Consider the following 26,723-nt stretch of genomic DNA (forward strand, 5'->3'; position numbering starts at 1 on the left):
CACTGGTAGGATCGTTGCTTTCGCGTCCTCTACAGCTTTTTGAAGATCGGGCTCGTCAAAGGTGACAGACAACAACCATTGGTACAGATTTTCGAACGACTCCACGATCGGCATAAGTTTTTCCGCTTCCACTGGTGACGGAGTGTGATCGTTCCGATTATATTCTTGACCGTTCGACTGAGGGCTGCTTGGGCTTGACATAGTTTGCGCACATTAACCGGCAAAATTCGAAAATGAACTTTTGACACTGAAAATATTTTTTGGAGAAATTTAGGTTGGACGCATGAATATACTAAAATATTTAAATATTTTGTCATTGTAGTAGTTCCGGGCAAGGCCGGGGGTATTCCAATAGTTAATCATAAAACATCAGTGTCAGATAGAGACTTACTGTTATAAAATTATACGTTTCATCAATTTCAATTGAATTCATTCTATTGATTCCATTTGCGACATATCGACGTATCAAAATAAAAAAGAAAACTTTTGCCTACCGGCAAATCCATTGTGTCAACAGGTGCTCATTCATTTAATTACTGAAAACGTGGAAACGAAATATTTGTCTTTGCTAAAAATGATAAAAACGATTTGCATGGCGCTGCAGGTTTTACATCCATCGATATTTCATGACTACAGTTCGAATTTGCATCAATTATTTCATTGATTCATTGACAGACATTTGTTAAAAAAAAAGTAGAAATTATCGGATTGTCTCATTTATTGTCTACATTCATGGATTCTCTCCATGTTTGAATTCTATTCATAATCGCATTCTGCTCAATCCTCACATACAAAAACTTAAAAATTAATTTCTACTTTCCCTCAATCTATTTTTTTAGCGCCTAGCACCCACCCACATGGGACGAATTAGCCAGCGCATTAGAGTACGATGAAACCGTTTCAATATCAAAAATTGACTGCACACTCTACCGACCGATCTGTTCACAATTCGAGGTGAAAGGTTATCCGACCCTGTTGTGGATCGTTGATGGAAAACGCGTCGAAAAGTCCACCGGCCAGCGAACGCTTGATGACCTGAAAGCGTACGTGGAAAAGTCTGCTGGTATTATCGTCAAACGAGCTGCTGAACCAGATGCCGCACAAGCACAAATCAAAGTCGACGAAGCGGTGTTACAACTGACCACACAAAGTTTCGATCATGCCATCGAAAAGGGTGTCACGTTCGTGAAATTCTTCGCTCCATGGTACGTAGACTTTTCGTTTTCTTCGTGTTCTGATTTTCATTAATTTACCGGCTCCTCTTTTCAACTTCTCTCGTTGTGTTCGTTGGGTGCGGTCATTGCAAACGAATGGCACAAACATGGGACGAGCTAGCTACCAAATTTGTTGATGTAGCCGATGTTAAAATAGCCAAAGTTGATTGTACATTAGCCGAAAGCAAAGAGGTCTGCTCCGAGCAGGATATAAATGGTTTCCCAACACTGTACATTTACAAAGATGGCGAAAAAGTTAGTGAATACAGTGGCAATCGGTCATTGGACGATTTATTTGAATTTGTGAACAGGCAAATCGGTTCGAATCGCGATGAATTGTAAAATAAATGTATAAACCGCGTGTGCTGTATGCCTGTGTGTACATTTTTTTAGAGGGTTAACCAACTGAACTGTACTTTAGTGCACTTGCCTGTCCGGATTGCTCTAAATTATTTAACTAAAATTTGAAATTGTGTACCGTTTCGAGATATTCATTGAATTAAATTTGCAGCACGAAAGTTGGTATGAAAATTTTGTGGTCTTTCATTGTACCGGTTTGCTGATAAATTTCATTTGAATGCTAGCGGGGTCATATCTTGCCCGACACTAATCGTTGTCTTTGTTATTATCCGACACAAAGCTTGAAACAGCCCAACTGTGATAGTTTTCTTACACCATCATCTCAGGAGATGGACCAAGGACTTTCGTTCTATGATAGAAGTTGAAGACGAAGAAGTGGTAAATGATACAGACAGTAATGTTCTCCCATAATTTGTGAAAAAAAGTCTCGCAAAAGAAAAGAAGTTCTGAGCAGTTTTCGTACAGCTCACAGTTGTCACATGGTTCCAAAATCATCTACTAGCTAAATGAAAGAAATTATTAGATTAAATTCAACCTTCCGCCTAACACTTGTATGAATGGATCAGCTGAAAAACGGCTGAAGCAAATTCTTGTCTAAATTTCACTGACGTACACTGTAGATAAAATTACTAAATAAGAGAAAATTAGTGAATGTATTTCAACGGGAAATTTGTATCCCAAAAGACTAGACTTAGATTTTAAAAGTACAGTCGTGATCATGGTATGTAGAGTAATCTCATGTACAGAGCATATCTTAGCAGTATTTTTCATTGTAGTATAATACAGGTATGGTCTAATGTCGGCCCGGAGAAAACATAGAGACTTTGTACATGCACTCGTGTTTATATTATTTTAAAATTGTGAGTAAATTGTAGATCGTACCTGTTCAGTACCTTTATTGCGTAGATGTACTTCACGGAGTTAACATTTTTTCTTCTATTTGTTAAGATGGAAACCTTATCGATGTACCTCACTGTTGAGTTTCAAATCTTCTATTTTCGACCTTTTTCTTAAAGATTGTCTGTTTGATTTGTGTTTATGTAAAAGCTAGGGAAGTGAAGTGTGCGATCAAAATAAATAATTTAGAATTGTCTCTTACTTTACATTAGACTATTCTGATGAGAGAGAAAGAGAGAGAGAGAGAGAGAGAAGAAGGAAATGTAAGTCGGGCCAGTTTTTTTAAATTGCCTTGAAGGATGTGTCAAAATTTATGTGAAAATATTTAATGAGAACCACCTCAAGGCAAGTAATAACAATTCAGTACAATCTTGTTGTGATTAGAGAGAGATCAGTAAATATAATTTGCCTTAAGTGCCCATTCCACTTAAAAAAAGTACTCCGTGAGAGAGCCGTTAGAGCGCCGTGAGAGAGCAAGCTGTCAAATAAACAAAGAAAAATTGAAAAAATTCAATTTTGTCTCTCACACGGAGTACTTTTTTTGGTAAGAGGAAACTAAGCATTACGGTACTTATCATTGAATGTTTTCATTAGCCCAATTCCCGTCAGTATTTAACGGAGCTGATAAATTTAACTCTATTGTAAAATTCGGTTACATTTATACGTCGTTAAATTTACTGTAGCTCGACACTATTTTTTTGATCGGAAAAATTCAACTGACAGTTGTTAAATCCCTCAAACTAATAGAAGTCAAAATAAGTGGTTTGAAATGGTTATTTGGATCACAAGGGACGAAAGTAAAAAAATTCAATCGCACAGGTTGAATTTTTTTACGTCGTGCCATGTGATCCACACAACTTTTCATTACAACAACTACGAAAATTGTAATTTGAGCTTCCTTATAATGTTTCAACTGATGAAATTTACCGAAATAAGTTGAAATATGCGGGGGTCCAGGGGGCGGCAGCCCCCTGGTAAAAGAAAAATGTATAAATTATTGGCAACGTTCTTTTCTATCACAACAATCACAGTGATCACAACGACACCAGACGGAACACATGTTGTTGCTGTCATGTACTTTCGCATCCTCGTTTGAGGGGCGAAAGTACTTTCGCTCCTCTGTTGGGAGGCGAAAGTATTTTCGCACCTCTTGTGATGTCGTGGCTAACTGAGAGTTGAATTTTTATACTTTCGCATCTCATTCGGGAAGCGAAAATTACAACTTTCGTAGTTGGTGTAATGAAAATTGTATTTTCATGCTTCGGGGCCGAAAATGAGGGCAATTTTTCGAATTTTCTCGGGTTTCCGGCCCTCTGCATGAAAACTCACATGTGCACCTGTTTGGGACGGTTGATTTAAGGCACTTTCGCTTGTAAGCCTCACTTCGTTCGGCCTACAATCCGCGAAATTGCCTAAAATCAATCGTCCAAAACAGGTACACAAATGACTATTCCTTGTCACTGATCATAACAATCTATAGACTGTTTAAGTAGATCACTTTTGATCAGGTGAATTTAACTGAGCTTAACTCACGATTTATTTCATTCACTAATTTTTGTCAGCTGACCCCAAAGACAAGGTAAATTTAACTGGCTTTCGCTCTCCTTAAGCACAAACCGCACTACACTCCGTTTACAATGGAACAATGGAAATAACAATTTTAATATCTATTTTCAAAGCGTTCACTGAACGGATAGTGTTCGGTTTCAAGCGAGAAGTCCGAAAACCAGTTAATTATGACTTGCTGCAGTGCTTGTCTTTGCATTTTTCGATATATGATTTTGACATATCCCGCAATGATATGAAGAATTTAAAATTTAACTGGCCTAAATTATATGTAACTCTCTCACATCATAACAGTCTATAGTTACAGGCAGTGACATTTGAACATGAATTTGCTTAAGATGTTTTTCAGCTGATCCCGCTGATCTACACAATGTATACGTCTTTATACAGTTCTACCACTACCAGGAGCGCGCGTGCATGTAGCAGATTCAACTATTTTGATTGTGTTGGATCAACTGAAAACTGAAGCAGATTCATGCTGCAATTTTACTGCCTCTGCTAACAATTTTCAACGTCAATATTTTGACCAGTTTCATGAGCAAGCACTCTGACCTCTTGTCATTAGTACTTTTCATGACTAGACGAAACGGATTTTTCTAACTTGTAATGATTGTTTATATGCGTTGGTGAGCTTTCAAAAGCTCGTAGATTAGAAATACAATAGTTATTTGTGTATCTGTTTTGGACAATTGATTTTAGACAATTTCGCGAGTTGTAAAAGTTGTAAAGTACATGCGAAAAAGCCTAAAATCAATCGTCCAAAAATGATACTCAAAAAATTTTTTACCGAAAACCAGAGAAAAATCTCAAAGCTCCAATATTTTCGGTCCTGACACATGAAATACATAGTTATTTGTGTATCTGTTTTGGACAATTGTTTTTAGGCAATTTCGCGAGTTGTAGCCCGAACGAAACTACATGCGAAAGTGCCTAAAATCAATCGTCCAAAACAGATACTCAAATAATTTTTCATGTAAGGGGTCGAAAACCCGAGAAAAATCTCGAAACTCCCTCATTTTCGGCCCCGACACATGAAAAAGAAGTTTACAACACTCGACAGCTCTTTTTAAAAACAAAGACACAAATGCAATGCGGTCTTTCGGCTTAAAACGGCAGTAGGACGATCATTTTTATTGAGTCGTGAGCAGGAAAGCAATAATAAACAAAACGAAAAAATAATATTCGAACTCTTCATCATAATAATCAAAATCTTGAAAATGACGAACTGATAACACATGCAACACGCAACATTCCGCCTGATCGAACGCTTTATTAGTTCAACCTACGTAATACGTAACGAATTACCAGGGTCGGGTTGTAATAATTTTATTTATTATTGAATAAGAAAAATGAAGCTAGATGTTTTCTCGGCGAAAAATTTAATTTGATTTGTTACATAATGTATGTGAAACATATTTTATAGTTTATTTTAACGAAGGATAATAAAGAACGAAACAGCATAATATTTAAAAACAAATTACATTCGAGTTATTTCAAGTAAAAAAAATTGCCTGCGGGCTGCAAACTTCACACGTTTGATTTTTTTTACTTTCGCCCCTTGTTATGCAAAATACTATTTATATTGTGATTCAATAACACTAACCGCTTTTTTCATTGTCACGAATCGTTCTTAACTAAACCTTTTTATTTCAAAAAAATCGACACAAAATACGAAACTGAATGACTTTCTACTCACCCTTGATTTATTTAAACAACACACCGATCACAATTGAAATGGCACCACAATTTTAATTACTTTGAAAATTAAAGAAATTTCTTGAACAACGATTGGGAGAATAATTTTTATTGACAAACATTCAACAAACTTGGATAAACTCCGATAGCTTGGATAATAAAATGCGAAAAATATGAAAGGTGTATGTCTTCAGTGGATGTAAAACTTTGGTTTTGAGCGCGAAATTTCAAAAACCAGATGGATTTACCTTGATGCGTCAGATTAACGTTTTCTTTGCTATGAAAATATTTTTTCTTATTTTTAAAGGTGTTCTGTCCTTGTGTTCTGAAGGTGTTCTGATGTACATATGACTGAGGTTCATGTCGATGTTTTATTTACAGCGTAAAATGTAAGCTAGCAGGTGTCGGATCAATCGGTGTCAGAATTCTTAAGTTATTTGTCACAAGTCAGCATGGCCTGTTCGCGCTGATGTTTTAAATGGTTCTATGTTGTAGATGGATACTAAGCGTGAACAAAAACCAGACCTGTTTAAATCTTAATTCATTAAAAAAATATGAATTGAGAAAAATCTAGAGTACAACTTCTATCCCGAACTAAAATCCCTGTCATCCCTGTTTTTTCAACCCTACAATGCGGCAACTCATAGACCGAATTGTTTTGTTTGTTCAAACTTGGCAGTCGTTCGTCATGAGTAAGTATTGAATGGCATAAATTGAATTTAAGGGAAATTACTCTTCCGTTAACCATTTTGCAGTTGTGATGACGGTGACCACGATTTAATTTTCTATTTGAATGAGAGACCAACATTGGTTCCCGGCTGCGATCAACAAAACGGTGTATGCAAGTTGAGCGTCATTGTGGAACGGTTTCAACGTCGGTGTCAATTGCGAGGAAGTATTCTGCAGTAACTTGTAAAGTACCTTTTGATGCGAACATGCAGCATCAATTTCTGTACGCTGGGTTTGTGCTGTCCTTTGCTATTTTTTGACCCAATAAAGATACAATTATCAAACACAAGTTACGTTTGCCAACAAAGTCAGAATATTGAAGTTGTTCGCTCTCGATTTAAATACGGTCAGTGATTGAATCAGCCACTTTTATGGGGGCTGGTTTAACACTAACTTCTGAGAATCGATATTGAGTTCTATCGACTGAATGAAATTTTTATTGGGAATGAAAAATGATTTATCAAAAGGACCATATCAATTTAATGCTTTGTTTAAACCACGAAGTATTAGAATTTAAATTCTAAACTGGCATAATTGAGTAGATTTAATATTTTTCAAAGTTCGGTCCAGCTCAGATTTCAAACGTCACCCAAAAAATTCAACAAATGTGAATTATCAACAATTTTTCGAATTTTTGATAAATTCACCACTTGCTGAATTTTAGGCTAGCATCACACTCATACATAAGAAAGTAGACACCTGTAAAACTGGCTCACAAGTTCGGAACAAGACTGTAAACCTTTTAAAAATTTACGTGACCTTCCCAATCTTTATAGCCTTGGATAATATGGCAGATTTTGATAATAAAGAATTCACCTCTCGTCATGGGACAAGTGGGTTGGCGGCCAACCCTTGGCCTGTAGAGGCGGCACATTTTTTTCATAGTACTTCATTCTCTGCGGCTTATTTTCTTATAAACCAACTTCACATTTGTCATTACAGAACAAATGTCACCATATGAAGTTGGTTCACATGAAAAAAAGCGCAGTGACAGCAGTAATTTTATGACAGAATGTACTAAAATATGGGAAAACTCTATTACATTTCTTCTTAGTTTCTAAACATCATTCTCCTATTACGTGATGATTTGATGAATTTTTTCATATGTAATGTAGAAAAGGTGTGTCTCCGCGTATCTAATAAAATGGAGATCTGCGTAACCTTTTCCTTTATAGCCTCAGGCAACATTACAAAAATAAATTCACCCACAGCACTGCTCCTAGCATGAACACTGAATTGACAAGTGTCTAATTTGGAGGCTTGAAAAACAAGTAGTGTATCTGTACAAAAGAAACGCAGGGCCTGCCTACTGTGATTCATCAGCATCCGAATATTTTCTATGTTCATGCTAGAAGCAGTGATGTGATCAATGACATAAAAGTGTATTAAATCATTGGCTGTGATTTACCGAAAGTCTGGATCCGTAACTTCTCTGATCCGGGTTTGCATTACATTTAGTGTTCCAAGTAACTGTAAACACGAACTTTGACAACCCGAACAACGACAATTTCACCCACAGCAACGTCGCCTATATGATATTTCATACAAATCGAGCAACGTTGCCAACGCGATTTACACAGAAATATTATTGAGGTTATGGTTCTGTGGATATATTTGACAATTCATATGGCCTTGGAACAAACCTATAGAGTGTTGAAAAAGAGTAGATATTTTCAAGTTCTGAAAGAACAGGTTAAGACAACTCTGAGTTGATCACAAAGGCGGTGACACTCAATTGCGTCAACGGCTGCGAAGTTTATATGTAAAATGGAACTTAACAAAAACAAAATTCTGAATTTTCGTAAAAAAAACAAACATTTTCTTCAAGTTGATTTCTCATACTATGTTTATAAAATTTGGTGTCGCCCGCCTCCGCGGTTGTCTTAACCTGTTCTCGAGCTCAGTTAAATTAATTGGTTTTTCCCCTGTTTTTTCTGAATGTCTTAACCCGTTCTTTCAGAACTTTTATCCTAACTGTGGATTTGGAGAGCGACGTATAGTGTCAAAATTGACAGACTGTTTTTGTGTAGTGACAATTTTGACACTATTCGTTGCTCTCCAACTAGCCAGTAACATCCAAGGTTCTGAAAAAACAGGTGAAGACACCCACAAGTGACACCGAAATCGATAAACGCACTCAGTACAAATTGTGTGTGAAATCAACTTGAAGAAAATGTTTTTTAGGAAAATTCGGAATTTTGTTTTTGTTACGTTGTCTTCGTCACCGCCTTCGTGATAAACTCAGAGTTGTCTTAACCTGGTTCTTTCAGAAGTATATAAACACTGACAGTATGTATATGTACCTTGGGTAACATTCCATACAAAATAAATTGAAAATACTCCCTCATAAACGGCCGATCCCCGATTCATATAACTAAAACCGATCTGTCAAAAATGTCAGGCGCTCACATTTTCTGTTTACCTTGTCTTCGCATTGAATCAAAATCATTTTCATCCAATTGTGTCCCAATAATAAATGTTTTGTACCTGAAGCATGGTTTAGAAGCAGCCTTTCTCTTCTGTGCAATTGATTTTGTTTTAGTGTAAATGAAATTGAAGTGAGGTAGGAAAATATGGTCATTCGTTCGAGTGTGCAATAAAAATTGTAATTCAAAGTGTGAACTTACCTACTATTGTTTACAAATCAACGTTTGAAAAGTGTATTGGTTTTCTCTTCTGCTGTATGATGGTCTCATCGATTTGTTTATAATTGCTTCGATGTGTACATTTTTCCATCGATACGTTCTTAGTGTTAATTGATTTACATGTAATATTAGCGGTCAAAGTAAGGCGTAGACAATTTTTTTTCGTTGTTTTAATCCAGTGTTACTAGCGCGGGTTTTTTGTCGCTGAAAAACCAAAATTTTTTATTACTTTCCGAATATGCCTTCATCGTCAGAAATGGAACGGAAATTTAACGCAGCAGTAAATGTTATTCGTGGACTACCTAAAAATGGTAAGTAGTTTTTTCGTTTGATTGGCTTAAATGAACTTGACTTGTCACTTTATTAGCCAACTAATTAACATCGGTATTTAGACCTGTTCGAAAGTACAAGTGGTTCTTTCGTATATACACAACTCATTATGTTTTCGATACTCGTGTAGTAAGTTTGTTACATCAGAACAACACAAATTTTGGTATCGAAATTTATATCGATTAATCAATGCATCGATTAGCATACTGAATTCGACAAGGAATCAAATTTGTGCATCATGTCGATGAAGTATGGATATTAGGTAGATTTATGCACAAAAGAATTTGAGTTGAAAAAAATGAACTTTCGAAAGGGTAGACTAGCATTCTGTCCCACAAATTCCAATTCAATTCGAATTTTATCCCATGAAACTCTACTGAATATCCACTAATTCCACAAATTCCCTGAGAGTAATTTTTGCCCTTGAGACCCTCAAGAGACAATTTCAATAATTTTTAGAAAATCGGTTGTAGTCTTCGTAGTCTGAGACTCCAGTGGTTCCACTTGTCCGAAGAATTACAGCCTCCACTTTAACCGAACAGAGAGTCGGACTACAATTCGGTATTGTATTCGCAGGCTCATATCAACCCAGCAACGATATGATGCTAAGATTCTATTCGTTCTACAAACAAGCAACGTTAGGATCGTGTACGCAGCCCAAGCCAGCATTCTGGGATGTGGTCGGCCGAGCAAAATACGATGCGTACAAAGCTCTCGGCAATATGCCAAAAGAACGAGCAATGGAACTGTACGTTGACGAACTGAAGAAAATCATTGAAACGATGAGCTACACGGAAAATGTTGCCGAATTTATGGGTATTATGAACGATTTTCAAGGGAACGACGCCGATGATCGGGAAGCCGTTGCACCGCAAGCGATCAGAGATGTTGGGTCGAATTCCACTTCAAGATCAGGTATGAAAGCGGATTGACAACTGGGTGACATTTTTGCTAAAATAGAAATCATAATTTTAGTATCCAGAGACGCTAGTCCAGTACGGGAAGCGAACGGATTAACCAATGGGAGGAGCAGCAGACAGGAATATTCTACGGTCAATGGGAACTCTCACATTCAGGAGATACTACAAAATGGGTATTCCAGTGATCAACATTCCGATGACGAATATATTGACACGGTTGAGGTAATTTTCGTTTCGGAGCTTCTTCATTACTTAACTTAATGTTATCTACTCTCTCTTTGTCTCTCTGTTTATCTGTGGATGCGTTTGTCCGCTCCCAAATTACTCTTCTCGTTTTTACATAACGCCTCATTTCAGGACGACGTTTATTTGCTTAGGGAACCAATCATACAGAACCGTATACCCCGACCGACTACGAGACGTCCATACATTGAACCACAAATTAGAGAGGTAAGCGAGGCAGATCTTCCGTGCCGGAATCTGGTTTTATTCTTGAATTGCAATTTATCTCCGCAGATAACCACCACAACCACAACCGCCTCAATAAATTCCAAGCCAATCGAGCCGGTAATTCACCAAATACTCCGTACGATCGAAAGTATGCGCATCGATCTGCAACGGATAAACAGTCGCATTGACAACGTTGAACGGTCAATGACTGACGTCAAGAACCATCAGCTGAGGAAGAAGGTAGGCGTGAACGTTGACATAAATGTACTAAATAGCACGACAATAACGATTGCCAAACACTCCAAACTAAAGATCATGACACTAAGATATCCGCGATGGTGGCCATTTGCGGATATATCGCCAAATTGGTTTTTTGTATTAATACTGTGGCCATTTGTGGCCCGTCAACTGGCTCGTATGTTACAGAGAAAGTCAAAGTAAAGTTGAAAGTGTGATCGGGATAAGATGAAGAGAAATGGCGGACTGCGATTGGTAGTAAGCGGAAATCGTTTATGAAATTGTCAGTGCGATGAAACATTAGAACGGAGGAGAGGGCAGAACAAAATTCCTTTTTCTTTGTTTTTTGCTGATTTTTTTTTCCTTTTTCTTTTTCTCTAAATTAACTTTGTGATTGTTCGATGGAACAAAATGAACCTCCATTTGTATTGTATGTAAGATTGGTGTCTGTTCTCAATTTACTTTTTTTTTGTTTTTAATTTATAAATTTTTGTCTTCGTTACTCTGCTCGCTTGCAATGACCAATTATGCTTATAAAGCCACAATAATTTATTCATTAAAAATTGGTTTTGTAGTTCCAACATACGCATTTTTCTTACTCCCATTGTTATCACTCACATCAACGGCATACTATATAGTAGAGCATCACTGAACGTGCGTAACCATAGCATATGAACCAAGCAGTAGAACAGATTTTCCAAGAGGGGTTTGCGTATGCAACCCTACTATGTTGTCATTATAAAAGATCAGAGTTGCCGGTGTACTATATTTTCGACACTCATGCTCTAGTTGTTGACAGTATTTTGGTTTTGATAATAAAATGTTCCATCTAAATTGTTTATTGACAAATTTTCATTAAAGAATAATATTTGCAAATTATGTGTGCGAATTTCTGTAAATCTGTTTGAAATGACCTACTTGTCTACAGTCTAAAGTAAACTAAAAAATTTAAATTTGTGCCACTTTGGAGGCTCTCATTAAATTTAACTTGTCAAAAAATGTTGTTCATTTTGTGACAGATCACAATAGGCTAAATATCCGTTAAAAAATCTGTTCTAATGCTTGGTTCAGTGCTGTGCCGAATTCTGTTCTCGTGCTTGTTCTTGGAGTGCGTTGGGTGGATGGCACGTTGTGTGTAAAAACTTTTTAAAAGAGTGTATTTTACACACTTTTTGTGCACACACGAAATTGTGTGAAATACACACTTGCAACAAGAAGAAACGTCGAGTTCCTTGAAGAAATGACGAGCAGTTAGGAAGCTACCGTTTCTTCAGGGATTAGTCATTTCTGCACATTTTGTAGAAGGAATAATTCATTTACAAAACGTTGAACAGGTTTAGTAACAAAAGGCTACAATTTAGCGTTGTGTCGAATCGACTTCATCTATTTTCTTCAGTTCGCAAACGTTGAATTGGAAGCACCGTCATTTGGTGGGTTTTAAAGTTCAGTTTTTTTAAGTGGCCAATAACATTATACAATGTCAAAAATGTGCAAAAAATGGGAAAATGGGAATGGCAGTGGAACAAGTTCCCAGAAGATGTGCAAAAAATTGGAGGAAAAAATTCCCAGAAAATGTACAAAAAATGGGAATGGCTGTAGAACCAATTCCCATTTTTTGCATATTTTCTGGAAATCTGTTCTACGGCCATTCTTATTTTCCTATTTTTTTGTGCATATTTTCTCTGAATTTGTAAACCCACCAAATGACGGTGCTTCAAGCGGTGCTTCCACTTAGCGATTTATTATTACACATACATAGGGACCTAATCTTAATCTATTGACGAGAAGAATCGGCGACTTCTCAAAGAAAAAGTGAGTTACTGAAGAAACGTTGACTGCTCGTCATTTCGTCAGAAGCTGGGTGTTTCTTCAGAAAGTCACCGTTTCTTATGTCGTCGAAACTTCAGTGCAATGAATTGAAAACATGAATAAATTCAACCATTTTGTAACTGACACAGAGGTGGGTTTTGAGTTGACGGAAAACTTCTTAGTTTCTTAAAATTCCTTTTCCTTTTAAAAATTCGTTGCAAATAGCTATATATTAAATACTAACTGGAATCGTTTCTTCAAACCTAAATCTAAAGAACTAGGTTCTTCCTTTCGAACCATATTCAAGCCGTGCCACAAAATTTGAATTTTTAATGAATGCTCGAATGAACCGAAAAGGAAATTTCAACGCACTTTTATTGAGAACATAGCGAATTGGGGAAGAAGAAAACATTTATTGACGATTTAGCACACTTCCGGTATCAATTTGGTTTTATAATTTAGTAACTTATACGAATTTCTGCACTTAAATTGTATGGCAGAATCCCTTTATAGATTCAGTACTATCTGTGAAGTGTGTAACCATTACACACTTTGCGTTGAAAACTAAAATAGTGTGTATTCGCAAAAAGGTATTATACACACTTTTTTGGAAAGTAATGATCTGATCTTGGAACAAACAGAAAAAAAGTGTGTAAGAACTCGAAAAGCTTAAAAGTGCCCGTGGTGGATGGATTTATTGATGATGTAATAAGGTGTATCGTATTTTTGTTTTAATTTTAAAAAGCCTGATCCCTGAGACTGTACTTAGAATTGAACAAGAAATTTCAAATAGCAAAAAAATTTAAAAATTGATTTTTCCCCTGCCTCTAGACTGATTTTTGATTTGCGGGGTCGTAGTGTGAGGTTGCACACACTGCTGATTGATATCTCTGGCATTTGGGAACTGTGCTAACTGTATTTAATATCTAAGGAATCCAGCTACAAAATAGCATAAGGGCGTTGATGTTCTACGTCTTTACTCGGGCAGAGTGGCCTGACAAAATTTTGCAATTCGGTACATCGAATTAGCTTTGTAAAAAAATAATTTTTTTAGAGATATGCCCGACATGCCGTAGAACAATTTTTTGCTCAGAATAATGTTGTTTATCGATAAAAAATTAAAAAAACGCTGCTAGGCAGCAGTTCTCTGTTTCATCATTTTCTGAAGAATCTTGAAAATGTAATCAGCATACATGCCGAATAATACATATATTACACACTTGTCACGAAGAAGTCGAGGCTTGCCGAGACTGATAGTGACAAGTGTGTACTCTATTTTATTGCATTCGAGTGTTGTTGTGACAGAAAAATTACTTACCTAGAGTTCTAAATGAGAAATTACTCGTAGCTGTCATTAATGTCACATGTTGTTGTCTTGTTTTCTCTCATGCAATAAAGCATTGTATTTCTTATGGAGTGGGATTCTCGCTGTCGCTCGAGGATCCCACTCCATATGAAATAAAGTACTATTATCACATAAGCGAAAACGAGACAACAACATAGAACTGAAGTGTAGTTTTTGTATTAAACTTCTAGTTAAGAGGGCAGACTAGGTGTGAAGTAGGCTGTAATTGAAAAATTGGTTTTAAAATTAATGTAGACCATTTAATGAAAATCTGTTCCAGCAATTAGATGAGCAATATGTTTATCTATCTCTAAAAAATGAAAAACGATTTACAATAAGCAACAGTTGGAAGAAAACCGATTTCCAAAATATGAACGTCGCTTAAAGTTAGGCTATGCAATATTTTTTTGGAAATCGGTTTTCTTCCAACTGTTGCTTATTGTAAATCGTTTTTCATTTTTTAGAGATAGATAAACATATTGCTCATCTAATTGCTGGAACAGATTTTCATTAAATGGTCTACATTAATTTTAAAACCAATTTTTCAATATATAGCCTACTTCACACCTAGTCTGCCCTCTTAAGTAATTTTGACATCCGAACACCGCACGTATGTGATAAAAATAATAATATCACGCCTACATGTATGTACAGTATATTTCGACGATCGTGTTAGGTGTCTCGTAGTAATATAATCAAAACGTAGAGAAATACACTCAACTCAATCTTGTTAGCATGAAATTCATGTGTTCGATTGCTTTTTTTTAAGTTCTAACAGTTCCACACTTCCATCAATAAATTGCACACTTGTATGATGTGTATGTTACACCAGTTGTATCGCGTAGAAACAGTAAGTCCGAAAGTGAATGCGAACCGTATTGCATAAACAAAATGTAGAACGTGTGGAACGAAGAAAAACAAGAAGTCGCATAAGAATTTCTAACATAATTGAGGTGGCTGTAATACGACTTCATTAAAACTTCATCAAATGAATGGTTGGTAATATTGCACCTATTCACCACAGGCATTATCAATAGGTCTGTTCCAAGGCCATATGAATTGTCAAATTTCATTCATAGAGACATAACCTCATCAATATTTGTATGAAAACCAAGCTCTGTGGATGAAATCATGCCCGCACGTTAGTTAGCGGGCGTGAAGCAAGTCCACTACCAAAAATGTTTTTAAGTTAGTTTTTAGTTAGTTAGTTCCAGGATTCCGGGATCCAGGAACTCCTAAACGTTTCTATAGATTTTCCTGAAATTTTGGTTATAGGCTAATAATGGCCCAAAAATAAGAATGGAATTTTCAAAAGTTGGAAAAAGCTCATATCTTGGGAGCTGGAGCTCCTCAAAGTCTCCATATACAAATGTCATATAAAAACCAATTTGTATGTGTGTGTGTGTGTTTTGTATATTTTAGTGCATGATATGGATGGTAATGTGGTGAAAGGTGTGTGTTGTTTTTGGATGTGTTTCTTGTTGGAAATTGTGTGGATTATTAAATATTAACTTACACCAGGTCGGTTCCCAAATTTTGGGATGACAGATGATTCCTCTGGCACTTCCTACCTTCCATCGGATTTTTTGATGGATTTGGGTTATTTTCGACATAAGTGAGGTGTTCCAAGGTTGGTTCCTAAATTTTGGGATGACAGATGATTCCTCTGGCACTTCCTAACTTCCATCGGATTTTTTGATGGTTTTGTGTTATTTTCGACATAAGTAAGGCGTTCCAAGGTTGGTTCCTAAATTTTGGGATGACAGATGATTCCTCTAGCACTTCCTAACTTCCATCGGATTTTTTGATGGATTCGGGTTATTTTCGACATAAGTGAGGTGTTCCAAGGTTGGTTCCTAAATTTTGGGATGACAGATGATTCCTCTGGCACTTCCTAACTTCCATCGGATTTTTTGATGGATTCGGGTTATTTTCGACATAAGTGAGGTGTTCCAAGGTTGGTTCCTATATTTTGGGATGACAGATGATTCCTCTGGCACTTCCTACCTTCCATCGGATTTTTTGATGGATTTGGGTTATTTTCGACATAAGTGAGGTGTTCCAAGGTTGGTTCCTATATTTTGGGATGACAGATGATTCCTCTGGCACTTTCTAACTTCCATGGGATTTCTCGATGGATTAGGGTTATTTTCGATATAAGAGAGGTGTTCCAAGGTTGGTTCCTAAATTTTGGGATGACATATGATTTCTCCGGCACTTCCTAACTTCCATCGTATTTTCGATGGATTTGAGCTGCAGTCGACGTGAGATGCTTACAAAACTAGTGACCCTTACCCCTAAACTTCCAAAAGAACTGATATCTCCCAAAAAACCCAGAAGGGTAAATGTGACGCAAGTCCTTTATCTTACTTACAAAATAACTGATATCGCTGAGGGTGACGCATTCTGCGCCTGTACGTAAACTTTTTATCAACCGAAAAGTGACCCAAAAAGTTTCAGAAAGAAAATTTGACAAAAAAAATCACGTCACAAAGTGGCAGATGTTGAGGTAACCATGGCTATGAAAATAGGACAAAATCCGTCGTGAAATAATGGAATTTAAACGGAAGAAGGCCGAATCATCTGCCACTTTGTAACGCAATTTTTTTTTTGTCAAATTTTCTTTCTGAAACTTTTTGGGTCACTTTTCGGTTGATAAAAAGTTTACGTACAGGCGCAGAATGCGTCACCCTCAGCGATATCAGTTATTTTGTAAGTAAGATAAAGGACTTGCGCCACATTTACCCTTCTGGGTTTTTTGGGGGATCGTGTTTACAGTTACTTGGAACAAACCTATAGAATCTATTGATTATATATATATTTCTGTACCCGGACCTCATGTTTTGCCACTTTATTCATATTGGCGAAATGTTGGTATTATTTCCGTTTTCGGTCAACGGTAAAGGCACAGCTCTGCTACAGTGCTAGCAGTAAAGGAAAAAATGATTGACACAATTTGTGACCTGCCGCCTACAACGAACCAATCCCACAACATATGGTCGATCACACTCTCTAGCAGCTTCTACTTTTGGGAAAACATTTCCCCATAATTTCACAGTTTTCACACATTTCCCCAACAATTCTTTTCTGAAGAATTTGAAAAATATTTTCCCAAAAGAAGTCCCTGTCCTAGACTTTTGCTCAAATTTCGTTTCAAGGCTATTATAATGATAATATACATTTTATTGATTCAGATGTCACACGACTAACAGAACTAATAAGTTGTTGAGGTATTTTATTCAGAATGATAAAAACAAATAATCTATTGAGATGTGAGCACATTCAGGAAGCTGACAATTCACCATGAACTAATTTCTGTTCATGTTATCATAACTCCTGAGACTCTCCTGAACCACAGCAATGCTCTAGCATGAGTACTGAGTTGGCAAGTGTCAAATTTGGAGGCTTTAGTGATGATCGCTACCGCTTATGACTGTTTGTATTATGTGTTTAACTCATACATCGAAAACAAGTCATCTATCTTTACAAAATAAACACAGTGTCTGCTGTAATTTCATCAGCCTCCGAATTTTTTCCGTGTTCATGCTAGAAGCAGTGCTGTGCCCGAACTATATCTTAATTCTGACATTTTAACTGTATATGTTCGACTGTGATGATATTAACAACCGACAAAGAAGGGAAATAAAAAGGGACACAAATCGACAAACAAAATCATCGAAATAACATTTAAACTCCGATTATTACCAATTATAACATCGCAAATTTCAGCTGTTTTCCCAACTGGTCCAATTAACTCTATTGTCCAATTATACAAACGGAAAAACAGTAGTCCCTTGTGTTAGTGGAACAACTGGTATAAAAGCGGAATTTAGATACATTCACGCTTGCTTCCGACGACTCGTACTAGGTACGGGTCTAAAAATAATTTGTCACGAAGACTCTTTCCCGCAAAAGTAGGTACAACAAACACAGATGTTTCCGTGCCAAATATACTTTTTTTCTGTATCAGACACACCATGCTAATTGACGTCAATACCACACGGAAATTTCCTCATAAAACGGCAGAACTTTTCCTTTGTTTAGTTCAGTTTTGAAATTTTAAATTAAAGTCTGAGACGTGTCATATCATCAATCCATTATTATCATGTCTTCTTTGGTTGCATTTTGTGCACTCTTAGTGGCAACGTTCACCACAAATGTATACTGCGACGACGGTACCGCAGAAGCAACGGTACTGGCACTTGAAATATCCGGTCAACTACTCGCACCCACACAATTAGTCCTCAGAATTAAAAAGGACTTGAATGCCATTCGGACTACATATCCAGCAGTGAGCGCTGTTGGTCATTCTCCACGATGGCCTCTAGGGGTATTGATCGCAAACGTGAGCGATGAACAACTGGAACAAATACGTATTCAATACGGAGAGGTAACATTCCGACCAATGTTTGAACCATATAAAGTACTCACGTTCGCAAAGCCGTACAATCCCGAAGCACTTGCAAAGGAGTTGACAGCAAAAAATTTAGTTCAGTCTGCTGAGCCTGATAGTATAATAGGTGGAGGTAATAAGATTGAGTATAACACTTGGAACCGTGTCTATACATTTAGTCAAGGATGGGGAGATTGTCAGGCTGGTTGCATCAATAAACATTTTTGGGACTTTTATGTATTTTCAACCAGAGCATTCTTGTTAAGAGAATATGGTTCTCCGCTTAATGGTGGAACAGACACAGCAGCAGCAGGAGAAGGTGTAGATGCATCAAGTGTTTAACTTGTTCGTTTTTTTTTTTGTTACAAAGATTAAAGCACTTTTCTGGGCGTAACTATTTTTATTGCAAAGATCTGTACTATTGGCGAAAATCCGCTAGTTCCCTAGTTCAATGTTGTTATGCAGCAATGGAAATAAATTGGTGTCGTCACTGGATGCAATGCACGATCGATATTTTGCCCACTGTCTACGCTTAGTTCAAGTGCTCGAAAACTCCTCCAATATGTTATGGTCTGTCCTTCGCTATTGGTAATGAAATTTAGATCTTTTTCTTGGACAATAGCAACTTTCTGCTCGAAATTCTAAGCATACTAAACGTGAACTAAATTTCTGTGAATAATTTGTGTTCAATGCCCTATTAGTTGAGCTTCCTCCCGATAAAATTGGATGTGTATAAAGTTTCGAATTAATGATTCATATCAGTTAGTAAGTGCTCGTCTGTGATGGGTGTAAGTGTCGAATCCTGCAGTTCGAACGCAATGCGAATAATCACGGGAGCAGTCAAATCAACGCCCGTCGAATAGGTTTGTTCCAAGTAACTGTAAACACGAAATTTGATTGGCCGATCGAGCACGATTTCATCCACAGAACTCGGTTTTCATACAAATATTGATGAGGTTATGTATCTATGGATGAAATTTGACAATTCGTATGACCTTGTAACAGACCTATGGCTAGCTACATTAAGTAACATTGAACCGCCGTATATACGACGACGGAAAGCACTGCTCAGATTGTACAGCAGAGTAACTAGCAATCATTGGATTCCCTTGTTCAACGATATGCAGATCGAACACATCTCGCGACTACATTCACGGAAGCCTCCTTCTATCCTAGCGATGGAATTGTATGCTAATGGCTACAACCCTAGTGAAGCATGAAACTCAGCTTGGAACTCCACCGGATACAGTAGCCCCCTTCTCAACTTCAAGCATCATTCTCAACGAAATGCTTTGCATTTGAAATTTTGTGGCTGAGCTGCCCGATACATAAATTCGAAGGCAACGTTTTGCGCTAAGTCAAATTTTGTTGTGACAATATGTATAGAGTGTTATGATGAAGGAGAAGAAGATATTTTGGCAAGTACCCCAACGCAAGTTATAATACCACTAGTCTTCGGTTTTCTCGCTCTGATCATAACAGTCTATAGAGGCATTTCTCTGGTGATGTCAAATAAATCAACGCACTCCAATAATAAGTACCCGCCGAGCAGATTTTTTAATGGTTGGCCTTTAATTTTGTATGGAACGTCCGTAACGCAGTGGCCTATACCGACATAAGAAAACTGAATTGATATGAAAATTTTAGACTACTGCGTCGTGGAGCCCTCTTATTTAATTTTCTCGTGCATGTGCGTTGGAGTTCGTTGAATCAATCCATACGCTCAATAAATTGCAAGTGTCAACAATGAAATTTTCGCAGGGTAAAACAACTTTGATAACAATTAACGACAGACGAAGTTTACTGTATGTGAAACAACCCGGGTAAAAATTTCAGTCTCAGTGAGACCTAAAAATACGTAGTCTCAATGGTCTCATTTCGGTCTCATTGACTTTTTCAGTTTACGAGAAGTCTCAATTTTAATTTATTTTATGTAAATGAACAAGAATGAACGAGAGAAGCTGAGTGGTCTCGTTTCGACTACTTTTCGAGAATGTTTGAGGATGAATGAGTAGTCTTTTTTGACTTTTATTTGTTAGGCGTGATGAGACTGTCCGAGTGGTCTCGGATTTAATACTTTCCGAGACTGGACAAGTGGTCTCTTTTCGAATAATTTTTCCTTACACTTTCCGAGACTGACCGAGTGGTCTCGTTTCGCCTACTTCTCGAGAATGTTTGAGGATGAATGAGTAGTCTTTTTAGACTTTCATTTGTTAGACGCGATGAGACTGTCCGAGTGGTCTCGGATTTAATACTTTCCGAGACTGAACGAGTAGTCTCATTTAAAAAAAAATTATTCAAATTTTGAGAACGGAAAAGTGGTCTCATTTCGAGAAAATATTTTATTCGAATTTTGAGAACGGAAAAGTGGTCTCATTTCGAGAAAATATTTTCTTCCAATTTTGAGAACGGAAAAGTGGTCTCATTTCGAGAAAATATTTTATTCGAATTTTGAGAACGGAAAAGTGGTCTCATTTCGAGAAAATATTTTATTCGAATTTTGAGAACAGAAAAGTGTTCTCATTTTGAGAAAATATTTTATTTGAATTTTGAGAACGGAAAAGTGGTCTCATTTCGAGAAAATATTTTATTCGAATTTTGAGAACGGAAAAGTGGTCTCATTTCGAGAAAATATTTTCTTCCAATTTTGAGAACGGAAAAGTGGTCTCATTTCGAGAAAATATTTTATTCGAATTTTGAGAACGGAAAAGTGGTCTCATTTCGAGAAAATATTTTATTCGAATTTTGAGAACGGAAAAGTGGTCTCATTTCAAGAAAATATTTTATTCGAATTTTGAGAACGGAAAAGTGGTCTCATTTCGAGAAAATATTTTATTCGAATTTTGAGAACAGAAAAGTGGTCTCATTTCGAGAAAATATTTTATTCGAATTTTGAGAACGGAAAAGTGGTCTCATTTCGAGAAAATATTTTATTCGAATTTTGAGAACGGAAAAGTGGTCTCATTTCGAGAAAATATTTTATTCGAATTTTGAGAACGGAAAAGTGGTCTCATTTCGAGAAAATATTTTATTCGAATTTTGAGAACGGAAAAGTGGTCTCATTTCGAGAAAATATTTTATTCGAATTTTGAGAACGGAAAAGTGGTCTCATTTCGAGAAAATATTTTATTCGAATTTTGAGAACGGAAAAGTGGTCTCATTTCGAGAAAATATTTTATTCGAATTTTGAGAACGGAAAAGTGGTCTCATTTCGAGAAAATATTTTATTCGAATTTTGAGAACGGAAAAGTGGTCTCATTTCGAGAAAATATTTTATTCGAATTTTGAGAACGGAAAAGTGGTCTCATTTCGAGAAAATATTTTATTCGAATTTTGAGAACAGAAAAGTGGTCTCATTTCGAGAAAATATTTTATTCTCGAAATGAGACCACTTTTCCGTTCTCAAAATTGGAAGAAAATATTTTCTCGAAATGAGACCACTTTTCCGTTCTCAAAATTGGAAGAAAATATTTTCTCGAAATGAGACCACTTTTCCGTTCTCAAAATTGGAAGAAAATATTTTCTCGAAATGAGACCACTTTCCGTTCTCAAAAATGGAATAAAATATTTTCTCGAAATGAGACCACTTTTCCGTTCTCAAAATTGGAAGAAAATATTTTCTCGAAATGAGACCACTTTTCCGTTCTCAAAATTCCAATAAAATATTTTCTCGAAATGAGAACTCTTTTCCGTTCTCAAAATTGGAGTAAAATATTTTCTCGAAATGAGAACTCTTTTCCGTTCTCAAAATTGGAGTAAAATATTTTCTCGAAATGAGACCACTTTTCCGTTCTCAAAAATGGAATAAAATATTTTCTCGAAATGAGACCACTTTTCCGTTCTCAAAAATGGAATTAAATATTTTCTCGAAATGAGACCACTTTTCCGTTCTCAAAATTGGAAGAAAATATTTTCTCGAAATGAGAACACTTTTCCGTTCTCAAAATTGGAAGAAAATTTTTTTTTTTCGAAATGAGACCACTTTTCCGTTCTCAAAAATGGAATAAAATATTTTCTTCAAATGAGACCACTCAACGGGTCTCACAAAGCGAAGAAAATATTTTCTTCAAATGAGACCACTCAACGGGTCTCACAAATCAAAGGAAATATTTTCTTCAAATGAGACCATTCAACGGGTCTCAAAAGTAGAAAAAACTTTAGAAATGAGACTACTCATCTGGTCTCGGAAATTGCAACAACGGTTCAAAATTAGATCCACAAATACATATATCTGATTTAGCAACATGAGTAACGTCGATGGCCGTCCAGATTGAAAGTTAAGCATCATTTGTCGCGGTTAGTACTTGGATGGGTGACCGGAAAAAACATTACAAAAAGGTAAAAAAAAAATATTACTAACGATTCTACATAATTTCAGTTTTGATCTAGCGAATTATAAGAAAAGTAAAGGGCAGTGGCCATCTATGAACTCAACATAGAAGTACAGATATTCACATAAACAAATCGTCCAATAAATAATATCGAAAGAAGAAAATAGTCTAACAGCATGGCCAAAGCAATGAAATATGAGTAGTCTCAAACGGTATCGGAAAAACTCAAAAATGAGGAGTCTCAAAGGGTCTCGGAAAAACTCAAAAATGAGAAGTCTCAAAGGGTCTCGGAAAAACTCAAGAATAAAAAGTCTCAAAGGGTCTCGGAAAAACTCAAAGATTAGAAGTCTCAAAGGGTCTCGGAAAAACTCAAAAATGAGAAGTCTCAAAGGGTCTCGGAAAAACTCAAAAATGAGAAGTCTCAAAGGGTCTCGGAAAAACTCAAAAATGAGAAGTCTCATAGGGTCTCGGAAAAACTCAAAAATGAGAAGTCTCAAAGGGTCTCGGAAAAACTCAAGAATAAAAAGTCTCAAAGGGTCTCGGAAAAACTCAAAGATTAGAAGTCTCAAAGGGTCTCGGAAAAACTCAAAAATGAGAAGTCTCATAGGGTCTCGGAAAAACTCAAAAATGAGAAGTCTCAAAGGGTCTCGGAAAAACTCAAAAATGAGAAGTCTCACAGGGTATCGGAAAAACTCAAACAGTCTTTTTTATCCTATTTCTTCTTATCAAAATGAGACCACTCATCCATTCTCATAACGTCTAACAAATCCATAATGAGACCACTCATCCATTCTTATAACGTCTAACAAATCCTTAATGAGACCACTCCTTCAGTCTCACATCGTCTCAAAAAGTCAAAATGAGACCACTCCTTCAGTCTCACAGCGTCTCGAAAAGCCGAAATGAGACCACTCCTTCAGTCTCACAGCGTCTCGAAAAGACGAAATGAGACCACTCCTACAGTCTCACACCGTCTCGAAAAGCCGAAATGAGACCACTCCTTCAGTCTCACAGCGTCTCGAAAAGCCGAAATGAGACCACTCCTTCAGTCTCACAATGTATAATCAGGTCGAAATGAGACTTCTCACCAGTCTCTTGAAGTCCAACAAAAAGTATTCTCGTTCAGTCTCAAACATTCTCGAAGAATATACAAAATGAGACCACTCTGACATTCTCATAAAGTCTCGTAAAAGTTTGAAAAGAGACTACTCATCCAGTCTCAAACATCTCCGAAAGACATTTAAAACAAGACTTCTCAACAGTTTCAGATGAATTCGGATGAATTTTGGATGAATTATGAGAACTAATCCAGTCTCAAAGGTCAAAAAAGAGACGTCTCGCCTCCATACAAAATAGCTGTCTCGAAGAGACGTCTCACAACCACTTTTTTTTTTACCCGGGAAATCCGCTCATATTGTTCTATATGACTCATGTTTGTTGATCATGCAAAATTGAAGATTGAACCTATGTTATAGTGGACTAGAGACTTTCAGTTGGCTTTTAGTAGCAAAAGATTGTTGAATATAACACACTAGTATCTCTGCAGAGTATCTCTGTAACTCTAGCTACACATATAGACGCGAAAGAGATCTAGTTCAAAACTTTCTTTTGTTCTACTGTCAAAGTTGACGGAAGAACAAAAGAAAGTTTTGAACTAGATCTCTTTCTCGTCGCTATTATTACAGGCTACAGGCTACAGTAATTTCGCCATAAATTATGATTCATATGGATACGACGCGCTCGCCAATTCACGCTGTAAGTGTGACTAAAATTTGAATTTTAAGTGAACGATTCGATGAAAAAGTGAACCGAAAAATACATTCCAACGCTTCATTGTATGAAAGTGACGCTACGTTAGAAAGACCTCCGCACTTTCCATTTTGAATTTCGACCGCACTTGCGATGTGAATTCTCCCGTGAAAACCTTAGCGCAAAAGAGATGCGAGATTTTGCGAGATAAATGTTTGAAATTCTCTCACAAAATCGTTCATCTATTTTGCGCTAAGTTTTTTGTGTGTTGCAGGTTGTAACGCTCAAAAATGAGAGAGTCGCAAGAGGACTCATTCGTCCCGGTGTATGTTGAAAGGTTAATACTCGTTCGGCAAAGACGGTATGAAACTAATCAGGCGCGAAAGGTAGAGAAATGATAACAGATGACGCTGCACCGGCCCAGCCGGATAGAATGCGTATGACTGCACTCTTCATACAACGAGACAAATGTTAAAATATGAACCAAAATGCTGAAAATTGGGTCGTCACACGTGTTTGATGATTTGTAAAATAATTAATTCTCGACTCGACGGATCGAAGTCAAACAAAAGTGTAATTCTTTTTTCCCCTTGTCAAACTGAACTGAACGATGAAATTTTTTTCCTGATTGAATGAATATTACGGAAGATATCGATGTTTAAAATTCGTCGCACAATTTCTGAAATTTCATACGATGATATTTCGGTCAATATGGATTCAGTTGGTAAAAAAAATATCTGAATGGTCAGTTTGACATGGAGAAAAAAAAGAATTACACTTTGTTTGGCTTGAATCTTTCAAGTCGAAAATAATTATTTATTTATTTATTATTTCATACATTATGACATAACCACATTTTTTTGACATCCGGGTCCATGGGCTTCAATTTTTTTTATGTCGTCATACGCATTCTATCCGATGAGGCGGATGCAACGCCCTCTGTTATCATTTCTCTGACGAAAAGCAATTAACAATTTTTCGAAAGCGATAAAGTACAACTCTTACGACTTGTGTTGATCTATATGTGATGTTACTCAAATTTTTATTATTTTGTTGTCATCACTTGATTTATAAAGCAACTAAGGAAATACTTAAACATACCCCCGGCGAAAATGAATGTTTCGAAAGTTCGAAATACACAAGGTTCTGAAAGAACAGGCTATTCTCGAACCACCTGGCTGTTGGAGACCGGATGGAAAAAAAACCAGACGGAATGAGCTTAGTTCCTTGGGCGAGAGGAAGGTCATTGTTGTGGGATTTTACCTGTAAGGACACTTTCGCACCGTCGTCATATCTAAATTATTCGTCTAAGCACGCCGGTTACGTCGCAAAAGTAGGGGAAAGGATTAAAATCAGCCATTATTCACAACTGGCTAACCAGTTCATTTTCATTCCGGTTCCTACGGAGACGTCAGGGGTAATAGGAAAATTGGGCCTGGATTTAATCAAAAAAATCGGAAGTAAAATCACCGATGCTACGAATGAAAAACGTTCGACGTCCTATTTAATTCAACGCATCAGCATCGCCATTCAAGAAGGAAACGTGGCATCAATTTTGGGCGAAAGATTTGAAGGAGGTGTTTTATCTTTAAACATTGTAAAAATGAAATAATGAAATACACTATACTATAATAACAGGCACAAATTTTGACAATTCAGACATGTTTCGTTAAACACACTCACTAAAAATAGACTGTTATGATCAGAGCGATAGAACCGAAGACTAGTTAATTATAACTTGCCTTGGGGTACTTGTCAAAATATTGCTTTCTCTTTCAACATGTTACGTTAAGAGCGAGAGGACCGAAGACCAGTCTATTACAAGTTATCTTGGGGTCCTTGTTAAAATATTTCTTTCTCTTTCATCATAACACTCTATTGTATGAAAAGAAGACTCGTGATCAGCTCAGAAGTGTCTTAACCTGTTTTTTTCAGAACCTTGGAAATACGTAGTGCCACGAGACTGCGCATTCTGAACTTTCGAGACTTTAATTTTCACTCGGGACTCAATTGTCTAACTATGTTAAATTGACACAATAAACCTTTACGTCTA

General features: G+C 36.7%; 2 protein-coding genes and 1 long non-coding RNA gene across 3 annotated transcripts; all 3 read left to right on the forward strand.

Moving 5' to 3' along the window:
- Window positions 1-574: 574 nt before the first annotated feature.
- On the forward strand, window positions 575-1,739 carry LOC119085494 (thioredoxin domain-containing protein 5 homolog). The gene is made up of 3 exons (XM_037195910.1): window positions 575-604; window positions 847-1,205; window positions 1,292-1,739. Exons 1-3 carry the CDS (start codon window positions 575-577, stop codon window positions 1,554-1,556), a joined length of 654 nt encoding a protein of 217 aa, XP_037051805.1. The 3' UTR covers window positions 1,557-1,739.
- Window positions 1,740-3,477: 1,738 nt separating this feature from the next.
- LOC119084980 lies at window positions 3,478-26,402 on the forward strand. Its single transcript, XR_005089190.1, has 3 exons — window positions 3,478-3,719; window positions 23,374-23,385; window positions 26,393-26,402. It is a non-coding gene; the product is annotated as an uncharacterized LOC119084980 (long non-coding RNA).
- On the forward strand, window positions 8,850-11,265 carry LOC119084978 (acyl-CoA-binding domain-containing protein 5-like). Its single transcript, XM_037195131.1, has 6 exons — window positions 8,850-9,417; window positions 10,013-10,351; window positions 10,412-10,578; window positions 10,714-10,806; window positions 10,873-11,046; window positions 11,119-11,265. Exons 1-6 carry the CDS (start codon window positions 9,345-9,347, stop codon window positions 11,245-11,247), a joined length of 975 nt encoding a protein of 324 aa, XP_037051026.1. The 5' UTR covers window positions 8,850-9,344; the 3' UTR covers window positions 11,248-11,265.
- Window positions 26,403-26,723: the final 321 nt, after the last annotated feature.

The sequence above is a fragment of the Bradysia coprophila genome, unplaced genomic scaffold (assembly GCF_014529535.1).
Source record: "Bradysia coprophila strain Holo2 unplaced genomic scaffold, BU_Bcop_v1 contig_94, whole genome shotgun sequence".
Classification (NCBI taxonomy): domain Eukaryota; kingdom Metazoa; phylum Arthropoda; class Insecta; order Diptera; family Sciaridae; genus Bradysia; species Bradysia coprophila.

Bases quoted from the DNA above. Each gene is read 5' to 3' on its own strand.
- LOC119085494 (XM_037195910.1), top strand. From the start codon at position 575: ATGATAAAAACGATTTGCATGGCGCTGCAG. The intron at 605-846 runs GTTTTACATCCA...TTTAGCGCCTAG, and splicing joins CGATTTGCATGGCGCTGCAG to CACCCACCCACATGGGACGA. The intron at 1,206-1,291 runs GTACGTAGACTT...TGTGTTCGTTGG, and splicing joins GTGAAATTCTTCGCTCCATG to GTGCGGTCATTGCAAACGAA.
- LOC119084978 (XM_037195131.1), top strand. From the start codon at position 9,345: ATGCCTTCATCGTCAGAAATGGAACGGAAATTTAACGCAGCAGTAAAT. The intron at 9,418-10,012 runs GTAAGTAGTTTT...TTGTATTCGCAG, and splicing joins TCGTGGACTACCTAAAAATG to GCTCATATCAACCCAGCAAC. The intron at 10,352-10,411 runs GTATGAAAGCGG...TCATAATTTTAG, and splicing joins GAATTCCACTTCAAGATCAG to TATCCAGAGACGCTAGTCCA.